Source organism: Peromyscus leucopus, chromosome 2 (genome assembly GCF_004664715.2).
Source record: "Peromyscus leucopus breed LL Stock chromosome 2, UCI_PerLeu_2.1, whole genome shotgun sequence".
NCBI lineage: Eukaryota > Metazoa > Chordata > Mammalia > Rodentia > Cricetidae > Peromyscus > Peromyscus leucopus.
Window position 1 is genome coordinate 64,631,597 of NC_051064.1, and position 15,917 is coordinate 64,647,513.

The window sequence follows — 15,917 nt, forward strand, 5'->3', positions numbered from 1 at the left end:
ATGTTAGGAAGTGTGCTGTTTGCAATCTGTCACCGTTTCAAGGAACATGCATCATTTTTGTGTCTGGGGTTTCAGCTCCTTAGTCTAGACCCTTCTGAGTGATGTAGGATGACTTTGGCTTTTGCCTCCTTCTGAAATGGCTCTGGAGTTGGAAAGTGCCACCAGAATGCAGTGAGTGTGCTCCGCTGTCCCAGGGAGCATTGGGATATCCTGAGAGTGCAGCTTCTTAGACAGCAGGGTAAGGCCGTGGTTTGCAGCTGCGAAGTTCCACGTTTCGTTAATAGCCGTAAGGAAGCACTTCCTTTCTATTCTGGTTGGCCTGAGAACTTATCTGCAGATTTCTTATCGCTATGACATTTATTTCAGAATGCCAAGGCAAGGCAGAGAGAATGGGAGAGTGTACTGTGTAAGTTTTGGCTCAAGAGTCTTTGGGAGCTTGTGACTCATTCTGGGAATTTGGGGACATTTGTTTGAACAGATCTGACTGAAGGAAAAGTTGGGTTGGGGTGAACATTACCGCATATAGCATTGTAAGGATATTGTTATCCCCATATTGACTGACACCTGTTCTGCCTATTCAGAAAAGAGCTTATGATTTGGGTCTAGTCTTCAGTGCCCTGTGTCTCCCTTCCCTTTAGAACAGTGTGAAAGTACCGAGGGACTGTCCCAGAGTCCATAGACAAGATCCCATAGGACACAAAGGGGCTGCCCTCCCTGGGCAGGGATGGCCTCTGTGCCTTGTCAACAGTCCTTGCCTGCACAGGTATACAGGTGGTTTCTGGGCCTGAGGGCCAAGACAAAGCGAGTGCCACAGTCACCGGGCCTCTGCTCTCCTGGTGTATACTGGCTCAGAGAAATAAGCCCTCTCATCTTTCACGGGCTCCAAGAAGCCAAAGGCAAAATGAGCAGAAGGAGAGAGAGGCTGCCCTCACCTGCTGACTGGAGCATCAGCCTCACTGAAACTAACTTTCTGGATTGAATCATTGGTCACTTCCAAGTACATTACCTTCTATTCCCAAAGGCCATAGTGGCAAGGTATTTCGTGCTTCCATGTGCTCTTCTCAGGAGTTCTGCTCAGATTGTACAGGAGTTGCACAATGCAAGTCATCTGACAGAGACTGCCTTCTGGTTTAACTGGCCCCACCAGCTGAGATATACTCTCCCCAACAGACCATCCAGAAGCCTCTTGCCATATCCCTCAGCTGTGGCAAAGCCCTCAGAGGTCACCTCAGGTCCATTGGGATTGCCTCCTCATCTGCCTTGAGTGTAGCCTTTTCTGGAGCAGGCTTGGGACACTGTCCTGAAAGTCCCCATAAAGGGAGTTCTAGGCAAGACAAACATGTCATACATACCATGTGACCCAGGCAGACAGGCCTGCCTCCTCCACTGCAGAGAGATGAAGGCGCCTAAACTTCCTGGGATCCTTCCTCTCAGTTCTAAAGGTGTACTGGTAAAGACTTCAAAATGTTTTCTGACATGAAGGTAAACCCTTGTCTTTATTTTATTTTATTTTTTAAGATAAAAACATTCCCGGCAGAACCGATGATGAACCCGTTTCCTGATCCCTTCACCACAGGGCCACAGTTCACTGTGAGTAGACCCAGATGGAAGGGCTGCATTGTGAGCCATCACTCCCCATGGGGAAGGCCGTGGGGGCAAGAGGCCCTGGGATTGGAGTCTGTTTTACTTCATTGAGAAGAGATTCACAAAAAAATTAACCGTATTAAGTCTAGTCAGTAGCATTTACTGTGTTTATTGAACAATGACCGCCTCCCTCTCCTTTCAACGGCACTTTCTGAGAGAGAAAAAGCAAGTATTTTCAATCTTTCCTTTCCACCGAGTTCCCCAGTGCATTCAGTACTCACGGAATTCACTAAATGTCTGGGTAGTTTTCAAGATTATATAAGGCTTAGGCCTACTTTTTTCAGTATGGGGGTATATGTGGTGTGTGGATACATATTTGTGTGCAGGTGCACATGTGTGGAGGCCATAGCTTGATGGTGGGGGTCTTTTTATTTTTTATTTTTTTGGATAGCTATCCACACTACTTACTGAGGCAGACTTGCCAAAGCCAGAACTCACCAGTGGCTGCTCTAGCTAGCCAACTTGCCCCAGGGATCCCTTTAGTGCTAGAACTACAAGCCGGCCACCATGCTAGTCCAGCTCTTTGGTGGGTGCTGGGGCTCGGAGCTCCAGTCCCCACATTTACATGGCAAATACTTATCCACTTCACCATTTCCCAGATCACTCAGGCTTTTTAAAATTTACATTCTAGTTTGAAAAAGGTTCATGCAAGTGTGTGTTGTACATCAAGTACACGCCGCTTGCCATGCCCCTCCCCATCCCTACTAGTTCTCTGTGTTCCCTTAGTTTCATGTCTACTTTTAGGGTCCTAGTTTGTGGTCCAGGCTGGCCTCAGCCTCCCCAGTGCTAGGATTAAAGGCATGTGCCACCATGGCCCAGTGACATATTTCACTTAGTATCATGTTTTCAGATCCATCTGCTATGGAGCGTGAATCTACACCTCCTTTCTTTTTATGGTAGAATAACATTCTGCAGTATGGTTTTACTGCGGTCTGTTTATCCATTGACTTATTCATGGGGAGTTGGGTGGTGTCCACTTTTGACAACTGGAAATAGTGCTGTCATGTGTGCAAGATACTTGTTTTAACACCTGTTTTCAATTGTTCTGGGTTGGATCTGCGTCTTGATAATGGTGTGTGGTCTTAGGTAAGTCACTTTACCACACAGACCATCTGCCTTCATGCGTGTGTTTGTGTGCATGTGTGTAGTAAGTGTGTGTGTGTGTGTGTGTGTGTGTGTGTGTGTGTGTGTATGAATGTGCATATAAGAGAGAAACAGAGAGACAAAGAAAGAGAAAACACTTTAGATATCATTTCTTTGGAGCCATCCACCTTGTTCTGGACATGGTCTCTCATAGACCTGGAGCTCACTGACTTACCTAGGCTGGCTGGCCACCAAGCCCAAGGGGTCCTCCTGTCTCCGCCTCCCTGGTGCTGGGATCCAAGTGTGCCCAGTCACACACACTTTATTTATCATAGGTTCTGGAGGTAGAGCGTAGGTCCTCATCTGCAGCAAGCGTTTTACCTTCTGAGCTACCTCCCTAGGAATAATAAGAAGAAATAGCCCAGTTGACAGCTGAATCAAAAGGGACTGGGATCCAAATGCACTTGCCCCGTACGGAGAGCTCCTAAATGTCTGTGATGACTGCTGACCCTCCAGGCTGCAGAGATGGTGGTACCAGGACCATGTCCAAGTCCTGGCCATGGGCTCCTCATGGCCACCTCTTTCCCTATCTTCATTAGAACTTAGAAAGTAGATTAAATGTGTTGAAACATTTTTTGAGATTTATTTATTCTATTTTATGTGTATGAGCATTGTATCTGCATGTATAGACGTGTGCCACATGCATGCCTGGTGCCCACAGAAGTCAGAAGCAGGCATTGGGTCCCCTGGAACTGGAGTCACAGATGGTTGTGAGCCACCGTGTGGGTGCTGCGAACTAAACCCAGGTGCTCCTACCTGCTGACCATCTCTCCAGCCCCCTTTCAAACATTGTGAATGTCATATTTTCTTCCTCTCCAGAACAACAGCAGTGATTATTTCCATACTTATTTTTAGATGCCCAACCCATTCTTGCCTGGGATTTTCTGCAGAATCCCACTTGATAGTGAGCTGCTACAGAAAGCAGAAGTGAGAGGCCACAGGCTGTCCCTACTTCCTCCCCCTCCCCGCTGCCAGGGGTCACTGTGATCTCTGAACTCATATGATCCATGAGACCCTCAAGGGTTTCTGACTTCCCTGAAGGGTCTCCAAGGGGCCTGAGGTCCAGCCCTGAGTACAATAGGGATCTAGCTGATGGTCACTACCTACGGAGGCATGGAAGGAGGGAGCACTGTTTCCCTTAGACGTTAAAAGATGAGCAGAGGTAAGACAGTTGTTGGCCACCTCTCTGTGGAGGGAAACTCCGTGCCTAGAAGATTTCTTTCTAGGGTCAAGAGCTTGCTTTAATGAGAGGACAGAGCTACCTGGGCTATGCCAAGAGGCTTAGTACTGTTGCCCTGACGCTTGTACAGCCAACCCACCCTGCAGTTTGCTGGACACAGATCCTCAGCTGAAAGCTCTGCTCCGCCTCCCTCAGTTGGCCATGATGGGGGCCACGCTGGTCTCCTTCCCAGTCTTGGCAGTGATGAGACACGCTCAGGGAAGCCCTTCTGGAAAGCTAGGGGCACAGATGGAGCTGGAAGCCAATGTCAGCAATCACACTGGGACTTTTAAGCCCTGGGCAAGAGTAGCTCAAAGGCATCTGGAGCAGACAGAGGGAACAGCATGAACCGGAGTCCTGGGGTAGGGGTGGGGGACAGGCCATCCCACATTCAAAGCACTGAAAAGGACAGGGAACTGGAATACAGAAGAGCGGGAGCCTAGGGAGTGAGAGGAGAAAGAGGCGCAAACGCTGTAGGAGCAAAGCATGCCTGGCCCTTTCCCAACAGCGATGGGAAGCCTTTGGAAGATGTTAGAACAGGGCAGTGACAGCGTGGATGTTTTTAGAAAGCAGCTTTGTGATCACAGTGGGAGAACACTTGGGTCCAGACAGAACAGGTTTAGAACAATAGTCTAGAAATAAATCTAGGGCAGTAGCTTAGAGAGTGTGCGGAGAGCTTGTCCCTGAGTGATTTTGATGGCGGAGGTGGGGAGAAGTATACAGTTGGGGGAGATATTTCGGAGGCTGGTAAGATACTAGATTGGTGAGGGGGAGGGACAAATAGTTGCCCGATTCCTGCAGTCCAGAACATAGAGAGACAGGGAGTCCATGCGCTGAGATTCCTATCACTGTGATAAAGTCCCTGAGAGAAACAACTTGGAAAGGGAAAGAGTCACCGGGGTCACTGCTTCAGAGGGCTCCACAGACAAATGGCCAGCTGGCTCCATTGCCTTTAGCCTGATACCGAGCAGAGATGGCGTAGGGCACGGGTATGGCACAGCAGAGCTGCCCCTGAGGCAGCCAGAAGCAGGAAGTGGCCAAGGAAGGGCCCAGGAACACCCCCAGTGGCCCACTTCCTCCAGCTAGCCCCCACTTCCCATAGCCCACTCAGCTATGAGATTATTAACAAATTAGTCCTTCTCACATGCTCCACTCACCTCTTTCTATCTAAGGGGACCAAGCCTTCAACACATGAGCCATAAGAGTAAGTGACTGAAGAAGCCTGGACTGTGGGAAAGGACAAACGGCATGATGTGCTGGCCTTTGAAAGACTTGGCTGGAGACAAGGACTAGGCTGTTAGGGAATAACTCAGGGGTGGGGAGTAGAAGAACGTGAAGACAGGTGGTATTGGCAGCTGGTTGGCAGCAGAAGCCAAACCCGTGGCCTCAGGCTTCTAGTTTTCTCACCCCTGCATAAGGTCACTTCTTCTATTCAAGGGCATGACACTTAGACACTCTCCAAGCCTCCGGGTCTGTCCTGATGGCAGCCACAGGGCCTTTAACAGCTCGGGACGACTCTGCACAGAGCTGAACTAGCAATTGGCCCAGGCCCTGTTTGACCCTGATGGAGAATGTTGGTCCCTATCAACCAAGTGAACTCTCTCAAGCCGTGGTGTTAGATTTCCACACTCAGAGCCTAAGGTCACTCCGTCTAGACCCACATGTTCTCCCAGCGAGATCACTGTCTGCGTCTGGCCCAAGTTCCTCTTCCTAACGGCCGTGTTCTTCTGTTGCCTGCTTCATTCCACTGAAAGTAATACATTTGCCCATTCCATCATTTAAGAGGTATTTTACAAAGACAAGGGCTAGGTATTAATAAGAACATGTACTGCTTCTTTAAGATCATTCTTAAGTGCGGCTGGTGTTGTCCCCTCACCAAAAATGGGTGCACACCCATAATGAGTGTCCTGACGGCTGACGCAGATAGTGTTTGTCCTGGGACCTCAGCACTTTTACTGACAGTGTGAATGTCCCTCAGAAGTGGCCCCAGAAGCCCACCCGTCACCCACTCACTGAAGCAACAAAACCGCCATATTAGCCAGCTGCCACAGCATGCAGGCCAGGCTTTTAGACACACAGAAGGACTTTCCTGCTGGTGCCGCCCAGCTCTCAGAGGCATCCCGAAGGCTCTGCTCTGCGCTGCCCAGGTTATGGACCTGCAGCTGCTGTGTGGGGCATCCCCAGGCACGGTGGCCGAAAGGAAAAGAGAAGCAAGCCACATACTTGGTCCCTAAATTTTTCGGTGGAAGGACACACAGCACCAGCCCTTATTTCACTGAGCAAAGCACACGGTCACCCGTGACGCAAAGAAGGCAGTCAGGTTTCATCCTGCCGTGTGCCTGGAAAGTGGTGAGCCAGGGGGACCTGATGAACAGTGCAAGGGAATGTCACACGCACACAGGTCTCCATAGCAAGCCTCACACGCTAGACAAGCATGTGCACAGCCGTACATGTGACATACTGCCATGTAGAGCTGTTCTCCAAAGTGACGCTTCGACAGAGACCCAACAGCAGCCATTCCTTGGTGCATCTCTGTGTCAAATAAGTTCGTCTCTTTTTTAGGAGGGGACATGAGACACAAACAGGGCTTTGTGCTTCTTTGCGGCAGACTTTTCAAGACAGTTCATCTTCTGTGCCATCACCAGGAAGGTCGTTATGCACTCAGAGATCAAAGCCTCTGTAGAAAGCTGGGTGGTAAATTTCTCCCAAATTCAGAGCCATGAACAGCATTACATATATATATATATATATATATATATATATATATATATATGTATGTATATATATCAAGTATACACACACAAACACATACACACACAGAATCAATTTTACTTACTGGGTGACCTCATTTGGAAGACTTAAACTCTCTAAGGTTCACTTTTCTTTTCCATAAAAGCGGTGCTAGGATGTACTATTTTCTTCATCTTTTAATGCCATGAAATTGGATGTTTGTTTGTTCATTTATTTTCATGTTCATGTGAGTGTTGTGTGAGCTCATGCGCACCATGTGCCTGCGGTAACCACTGAGGCCAGAAGAAGACATCAGATCCCCTGGAAACTGGAGTTGCTGGCCATTGTGAGTCACCATATGGGTGCTGGGAGTTGAGCCCAGGTCCTCTGCAGGAGTCGCAAGTGCTCTTAACCACTGCACCCTCTCTCTGGCCCTGAAATCACAATGCTTGCTACAAAATACAACACAGTAATCTCTGAGTACCACGTTTGGCTTTTCCTGCGGCACACGCAAAAATGATGCATCTCCCAAAGAATGGTCTCTAAGATGCGGGGATAGATGAGCTCTGCCTTGTAGGTTGTCAAGAGATAATGTATGGGAGGTGCTTAGCCTGGTGTCTGGCACGGAGTCAGATCATTTAAGATAATTTGAAAGCGCGTGGTGACTTTAGCTATTATTAAAACAACAAGAGCAGCACAGTGAGGCCTGGGGAGCACTTGACAGGATGAGGATGGGCCTGGCGATTGATCTTCCTTGTCTGTTTCCTCTCCAGGCAGACTTCAGAGAGAACCAATTGCAGTACTGTCCTGGCCAGTCTTCCCCGTTGATTCCAACAGCGACCCTGCGGCCACTGACCGAGACCGTGTCCACAGTACAGACCATCTACACCTCCCGGAAGCCTGTCTCTCTGGCAGCCAGGTGAGTCACATGAGGAAGCATCTACAGATATTCTGGTGACAGGGAGCCAGACCTAGATGCTAGCTCACCTTGTCTATGACCTATAATCTCTCATTCATTCTTTTTTCTAGTGTGCGTGAAGATGTGTGGTATATGTACATGTTCATGTGAGTGTGTGCACACCTATGTGAGAGTGCACATGCATATGTATGTATGTATATATGGAGGCCAGAGGTCAACATTGGGTGGTATCATGACCAATTATTTTCTGTTATTTTTTGAGACATAATCTCTCATTAAAACTAGGGTTCCTGAATTCAGTGAGACTGGGTGGCCAATGAGGTCGAAGGATCTGCTTGTCTCTACTTACCCAGCTCTGGGATTGCAGATACACACACATCACCAAGCCAGGCTTTCCTTGGGCACTGGAGACCTGAACTCAGGTCCTCATCCTTCCAAGACAAGCACTTCACTGACTGAGCCCCTCCCATTCATTCTTCCATTCATTTAGCCTGTAAGGAAAGGTCTCCAAGGAATACACCGTGTTCTGGATGCTAGGGTTGGACAGTGAACCAACAGATAAAGTCCCACCCTTCTGGAGTTTGCACTTTCGTACATGAAGGTGAGAGAAGCAGACAAACAACTGTGTGTGTGTGTGTGTGTGTGTGTGTGTGTGAATGTGACAGGCAATAGGACAGGTTGGGATGACTTCATCGAATTGATACCTGAAGGTGGTGGGGAGCAGGTTGCACATAGTTGGGGAAGAATAGGCTTGGCAGAGGGACTTACCCGTCCTGTGCTCCTGGACTTGGGCACACCTGGCATGATTAAGAAAGATTAAGGAGCTGGGCGTGGTGGCGCACGCCTTTAATCCCAGCACTCGGGAGGCAGAGCCAGGCGGATCTCTGTGAGTTCGAGGCCATCCTGGGCTACCAAGTGAGCTCCAGGAAAGGCGCAAAGCTACACAGAAAAACCCTGTCTCGAAAAACCAAAACCAAAAAAAAAAAAAAAAAAAAAAAAAAAAAAAAAGAAAGATTAAGGGGACAGTGTGTGGTCATGAGAAAAGCTTAGATTCTGCTGTCACTGGAGGAGACCAGGGACTCAGGAGAGAGTGACAGGAGGAATAAGGAATTGCCACAGAGTGGCCTCTTGGCTCTGGAGAACTGCGGGGTGAAAGGCACAGGGCAGGAGTGAGGACGGAGTCCTGTAGATAAAGGGAGAGACACTCATGTCTTTTCTGGGAACAGGCAGGGAGTTCCGAATATTTGTGCTCCTTTTGTGATCTGTAGTTCCAGCCATGGGGGCAAGCAGGTATTTTTAGCCTTAAAGTCAGGGGGAGACTAGGCAAATCTAGGTCAAGTCAGCCCTCTATTATAGTTCTGGACAAAACACTTCTTAAATGATCAGTGTGCAGAGCAGAGCAGATGCTGGCCCCAAAGATAAGGCAGCAAAGGAGACAGAGAGCAAGCCTTCCTACCTGCACCAGGCCTCATCTGATATCCTCAGGCCCAAGTGAAGTCAGTGTTTCTACCAAAAGAGACGTGTGTGTGTGTGTGTGTGTGTGTGTTTGCTTGTGCGCGCGCACAGGCACACACACGTATGCATGGAGGCCAGTGGACAACTTTAGGTGTTATCCTCAGGACCACCCTTCACCTCTTTAAGACAAGGCCTCTCACTGACCTGGCACTCTCTCTAATAGACCAGGCTGGCTGGCTGGCGAGCTTCAGGGGTCCTTCTGCCCCTACCTCCCCAGTGCTGTGTGCCACATCTGACATTTTTACTTCGGGATGGAACTCAGGTCATTGTGCTTACAAGATGGACACTTTACACACACCCAGCCCAAGACAGGTTCTCTTGTCCTTGAAAGGTGGTAATCTGGACGACCACCATCCCCACAGCTCACTTGTCAGACATGTTATCCACAGCCAAGGTAGCGAGACAGGTAAATGAGGCTCAGCGGTGGGACCTCCGAAAGGAAACCTCTAAACAGCTAAGAGCTAGCGAAGCTAGAAGGTTGATGTCAGGTTTTCCTCAGTAAGGCAGGGTGGATGACAGCAGCAAGTCACAACAACTGTCCATCAGGGCCAGGTTATGTGGGGCCTTGTTGGCCGTGGCAGAGGGAAATTATTAAAGTTACTCTTTGCCTTTAAAAATACACTTTTAGTGGCTGGCTGGCTTAGCAGTTAAGAGTGCCTGCTGTTCTCCCAGAGAACCCAAGTTCTGTTCTCAGCACTCACCTTGGGGACTCACAACCGCCTTTAACTCCAGCTCCAGGGGATCTGGTGTCCTCTTCTGGCCTCCTTGGACACCTGTACACATGTGGCATGCACACACAAAATAAAAATAAGAATCTTTAAAAAGTGTATACCTTGAAAGTCTTACGTAGTGGGATACACCTGTAGTTCCAGGCTACTTGGGAGTCAGAGCTGGGAGAATTGTCTGAGGCTACAAGTTTGAGACTAGCCTAGGCAACCTTGTCTTTTTTTTTGTTGTTGTTGTTTCTTTGTTCAAGGTTTCTTTGTGCAGCCCTGGCTGTCCTGGAACTAGCTCTGTAGACAAGGCTTGTCTCGAACTCATAGAGATCTACCTGCTTCTGCCTCTTGAGTGCTGGAATTAAAGGCAGGCCTGTCTTAAAAGGGAGAGCAAGAGAGATGGGGAGAGGGAGAGATATCCATCATTTTGAAGAGGAAGATGAATAGACTACACACCAGGGCTAGGAAGTCGTTCAGTGCCAGAACGTTTGTCTAAGAGGCATGAGACCCTGGGTTCCAACCAAGCAACACACATACACACACACACACACACACACACACACACACACACACACACACACCACCCTTACACAGCTGCCTCTATATGTGTATTTCTTTAAGCAGTAGAAACAAGGTCCATAGGTGTCTTAGTTACTTTTCTGTGGCTGTGAAAAAACATCGTGACTAAAGGCAACTTACGGAAGAAAGAGTTTATTTTGGCTTACGATTCGAGAGGGATAAGAGTCCATCAGAGCAGGGCAGAGACACGGCAGCAGACAACCAGCGTGGCCGCAGAAGCAGGAAGCTGAGAGCTCACATCTTTGCCTTTAACGTGAGCACAAAGCAGAGAGGGTGACTTGGCAGTAGGGTGAGACTATGTCTCTCAAAGCTTGTCCTGGTAATGGTGACACACTTCCTCCAGGAAGGCAGCATTTCCATAACCTCCCGAACAGCACCACCGACTGGGTACCAAATGTTCAAACATGTGAGCCTGTGGGGGACGTTCTGGACTGAGGACCAAGCTGTCAAAAGCAGTCCTTCCAAGCAGCCAGTTTTTAATGTTCCCGACCTCCCTTCCCCTTTCTTTCCCTTTTTCCTTCGATCTTTCCTCTTCCCTTTATTTTACTCATTAAACAAAAGACACTCTTGGTTAAAACATCACTTTGGACATTAGCCAACTTATATTCTAGGAGAAAAATCATATAAAATGTACTTAAAGCATAGTTGAAAGGAAGCCAACCCTCCCACCATTACTGCCCAGGCACCAGATGACTCAGGGACGGAAACACTTGCCCAGAAAGCCTGATGACTGGAGTCCAGTGCTTCAGAGAAAGGAGACCTTTGACCTTCATAGGTGCACAATGGCAGACAGGCATCTGTGTGCATGGGTATGCTCACAATTGCACACACACACACAACAATAACAACAACAATAATAGTTTATATATGTATGTGTGTGTGTGTTTGTTTGTTTGTTTATTTATTTATTTATATACATAGCCCTGGCTGCCCTGGAACTCACTACATAGGGCAAACTGACATCCAACTCAGAGACCCATCTGTCTGTGCTTCTCATGTGCTAGGATTAAAGGTGTGCACTACCATGCCCAACTAAGTTAAAATTTTTTAAAGGAAAAAAATCTAGCCCCGGGATACCTTCTCATTCATTCATTGAGCAGATCCCCACACTCAGCTGTGAGATGGTAAAGATGAATGACATAAAACAAGTCCCCCAAGGATGCCCCCAGCCCCGGGGGTGAGGAAACCCCTCAGTAGCCAAACAATTTCAGCTCACTGTAGTGCTGGCCAATGCAAGGGCGTCCCAGCAGAGCCAAGAAGGCAACTCCAAATGTCCTCACACGCGAGGACATTTAGGTTCTGCCCACAGCGGCAGACGTTGAGTCTTTGTCTTACCCCTTGGCCCCTTGCTGTTTCTCAGTGCAGAGACGCTCCGGCAAGAACTGGAAAGAGAGAAGATGATGAAAAGATTGCTGATGACCGAACTGTGAGACTCTGCCCTTGCTGCCTGGAGATGGCATGGTGCCTTCGTCCGCTTCCTTTCCTCGGGCTCGGTGTGCTCACTGCGGCACGACGTCCAGAAGTGTGCTCTGTCCGCCCAGGTCTCCAGGGTTAGCGGAAGCCAGCTTCCGGCTTGACTTCGCTGGGAAAGTTATTTTTATGTCTCCTGAGCATGAGAGGTTTTTCTACTGCTCAACGCAGTGGAGACAGGGTTTGGTAGGAAGTTTCTAGCAGAAAGGGGATTTCTGTTCAGCGGTTCCTGTGTGTATCTGTTAGTAACCCCAGGGGCTAACGCGGCACAGAATCCTCCGCTCATACTCTAAACTATGTGACTTTTTTATGATCGAAACTTGCACCAAGCTTTGGCTGTTTGTTAAAATGGATCATTTTTAATGACAGAATAATTCTTTACTGCTGGTTTTTCCATTTACACTGGTAAATACACAGATCTTATAAAATCATTTATTTTTATTCAGACATGAACAGATGAATGGAAAAAAGGTTACATATTACTACAACTGAAAATACTTCAGCTTAACCTGAAATACAATTGAATGTGTGAACTCGTTGGATACCACATAACCTGGGATAAAAGGAATTTATCTTGGAGCCCCATGTAGGAAATTCTAACTTACATCATTTAAAAATCTTGGCAAGGTCAAGATGATTCAGTATCAGAAAGACTCATTTGGCTTTTACATAAAGATAAATTATTTCTAAATTCTATCCACTCTAATCATGTTGACAGAATCCTGCCCAGAAGAAACTTAACTCCCTTTTATATAGTTTCAAAAAATGCATTTTTAAATTTTTATTATTCACTTGAATACCTTTGCAGGAATTAAGGAGCCCCTCCCTACAGCTAGCTCTCTGAAGTTCTTTCCAATTCTCCTTAATATGCTCCGTTTTTACATAGCTGAGCTCAGCGAGAACATTCCTTTTGTTATATTTCCACCTAACACATCTCCTTATTAGACAGGTCCTACTCTCACTAATTTAAAAAAGTCTTTATAACCACATGACATAGTTAACCTCACTTCTCCCCATTATTAGATATTTGAGTTATATGCAAATTTTCACTCTTATAAATAGTGCTGCTATGAATGTCTTTGTAAAAAAAATATAAATAAATAAATATATATATCTATAAAATCCTTCTCTTGGATTATTCCCTTTGGAATATCTCCAAAGAGGGATTACAAGGTCAGAGAGCATGAAGTATTTTATAGCTCTTGTTTTATATTGCCAGATCGCTTTATAGAAAGATCCAATCTTTGGATTGGAAGGACCTTAAAGGTCATCTCATTTAAACTTCCCCTCCTCTGAATGCTTGAATCCCCTCGACAATTTATGATGCCACCAGCAGTGTGTAAGCATTTCTATTTATCAATAGCTCTGCCAACACTGGGTTTTGCCATTCTAATTTATTTTTTGCTAGTTTAATAGATGTGTATAGTTATTATTGAAAAGCTGTCTTGTTTGAACTGCTAGCAAAGCTGGACACTTCTGTGTGATGAGTTACCAGCTGTGTTTCCTTGTGTGTAAACTGTCCACATCCATTTCTTATGACGGCTTGTTCAACGGAACTGACCTTGTATCTTTGTATCAGAACTGTATTTTTATGTTGTATTGTAGCGTTTGCTCTCTCCCTATCCCTACAACTGAATGGTGCCAATAATTTGATACTAATGACTATAAAAATTGCCTCATTGACTAGCTTTGATGCAAACGAGGTATGTAAACAGATGTTCAGATAACCAAGGAGTAACTCTTTAAGTGCTGACTCTTTACAATTTTAATATTTTTGGAGGGAACTCTTTCTAAGATGTATGGCACATTTCCCTGCCTTAGTGCACAGAGTATCCTGGAGGGTCTTCGGCCCTTTCCTCATGAGTCCTGGTTGTCAGTACACACATCAGCCCCTCCCGTACCTTGATATGGTACAAAAGATGTCACCAGGAGCTATCAACACGTGTAGGGCTTGGTGTGGCCTTCTATAGGCCACGACCCTCTTCTCATTGATGGCTCTTTCTTGTCTGCTCTATCAGAGGAGCTGTCTGGGACAAGTGTAGTTTGGGGTGGGTACTTTTCACCCACACGGCTCCCAGATGTCCTAGTAAAATAGGCTTTGGCTGTTCTCTCTCACGTGCACGTGACACAAACCCTGTTCCTGTCGAACCCGGGGTTGTCACCTCCTGCCAGTCCAGCAGCCTCGTCCTCTTCTGAGCTGCTTCCTGAGGCGTGCGCTGCTCCCCACCTTGCTTTCTGATGGAAACCTCCAGAACACAGTACAAGGTTCCTGGAGAGGTTCCTGCGTCTGTGGTTTTCTTTGTTTATAAGGAGGGGTGCATGGAGGTTTTGCCTGTTGTTTTCAGGAGACACACTGGCTTCTGCGTTGTCTCCACCTTCTCCCTAGGTTCACAGGTGTCTCAATGGGTTGACATCACTGCAAGTCTGAGCACAAATGTATTGGTTGTTACTGTATATGAAAACCCAGTACCATTGGCGGTCCACCCTAACCAGTAAAATCCATTAATGCAGTGGTCATTATCTTTTGCTACTTAAATGTATGGTGGGTGCTTGGCATTGGGACCTGAGACTGTGAAGTTGCCCTGAGTGAACTCACAATGACTATAAGGAGTTGTGCAATTGTTTTTACCTTTTCTGCCTACTTAAGACCCAAACAACAGCACTAGAAGGTCACATGACAATCACATGTGGGTTCAAGAGGGGATGGGAGAATCTGCTAACATAATCATTCCAGAGCTGGGGCTCCAAACTGTGGCCTCAGACTCCAAGCTGGGAAAATATTGTGAATTACTGCAGAGGACTGGCAGCCCTCAACCCATAGAGTTGATGGATTGTGGACAGCACAGATTGTCAAGTGTGAAAAAGGAAGTCTTTTAGCATTCAGAAATTCCCACCAGTATGTATCAGAGTTTGATTTCCCAAAGAGCACAGGAAGATTCTGATGTCATTGTCATCCTTCACCATTTCAAAGATCACAGACCTTTAAAGTCCTTGAATAAAATCCACCATTTTAATGATTTTACAGTGTACAGCTCAGTGTCTTTCAGCATATCCACGATGCTGGGCAGACATCATAATCTGACTCCTCTGACTCTGCCCCTCCCCTGGCAACCACTAACCACCCCCTGCCCTGGTCTGTGGGTTTCTGCTTATGAATTTGCTTATTTTGGACACTTCATATATCTAGAATTATACAGTATGTGGGCTTCTGTGGTCAGCTTCTTTTATTTGAACAATGTTTTTAAGGTTCATCTATGTTATACCATGTATCAGAACTTCATTCTGTCTTTGTGAGTGAATAATCGAGTATATGGAGGTACCATTCTTTGTTTATCTGATTATTCAGTTGATAGATGTTTGGGTTGCTCTTGATTTGGGGCTATTATGAATGATAATTTTATGAACATTCATGCACAAGTTTTTGTCTGAACATATGTTTTGGGTTCTCTTGGAATTGCCAAATCATATGGCAACTCTATGTTTAACTTTCTGAGGGACTTCCAAGATCACAGCTTTTATATCTTATGAAATCCAAAGTGAAAAATGACATACACCGGCAGTCAGAGACAGGCCACATCTGTTCCTGGTTGGAGACTGAGTGGTAGCACTAATTTGGGGATGTTTTTATAAGAGGGGGAGGGGGGAAGGTCCTTTTGAGAAATTATTTTGATGAGAAGAGAAATAAAGGTTCTGTCTGTCTTTTTAAAATGAAAATGAAATGAAACGCTTATCCATTTAAAAGTGACTAACGGGCTGGGAGATGGGTTAGTGGGTGATATATTTGCTGCATGAACATGGAGTTTGGACCCTGGGCACCTACATAAAAGCCTGGCACAGCTGCATTTGTCTTTAATCCCAGTGTTGGGGTGGGAAGCAGAGAAAGGTGGATCCCAGGGGCTCCCTGGCCAGGCAGTTCCAGCAAGCCACAGACTCAGGAAATTGCTCAGTTGGTAAAGCGGTAGCTGTGAAAGCATGAGGTCCT

General features: G+C 46.7%; 1 protein-coding gene across 4 annotated transcripts in view; it reads left to right on the top strand.

Moving 5' to 3' along the window:
- Epb41l4b (erythrocyte membrane protein band 4.1 like 4B) overlaps positions 1-15,654 on the top strand; it is a 153,046-nt gene extending 137,392 nt beyond the window's left edge. For 3 of the 4 annotated variants that reach the window (XM_028882992.2, XM_028882994.2, XM_028882993.2), the window contains 3 exons: positions 1,519-1,590; positions 7,510-7,655; positions 11,826-14,461. In XM_028882992.2, coding sequence (XP_028738825.1) covers positions 1,519-1,590; positions 7,510-7,655; positions 11,826-11,895 — 288 coding nt within the window. In that variant the 3' untranslated portion in view covers positions 11,896-14,461. Of the gene's footprint in view, positions 1-1,518; positions 1,591-7,509; positions 7,656-11,825 lie in introns of all 4 variants that reach the window. The other variant, XM_028882995.1, reaches the window with a different exon arrangement.
- Positions 15,655-15,917: the final 263 nt, after the last annotated feature.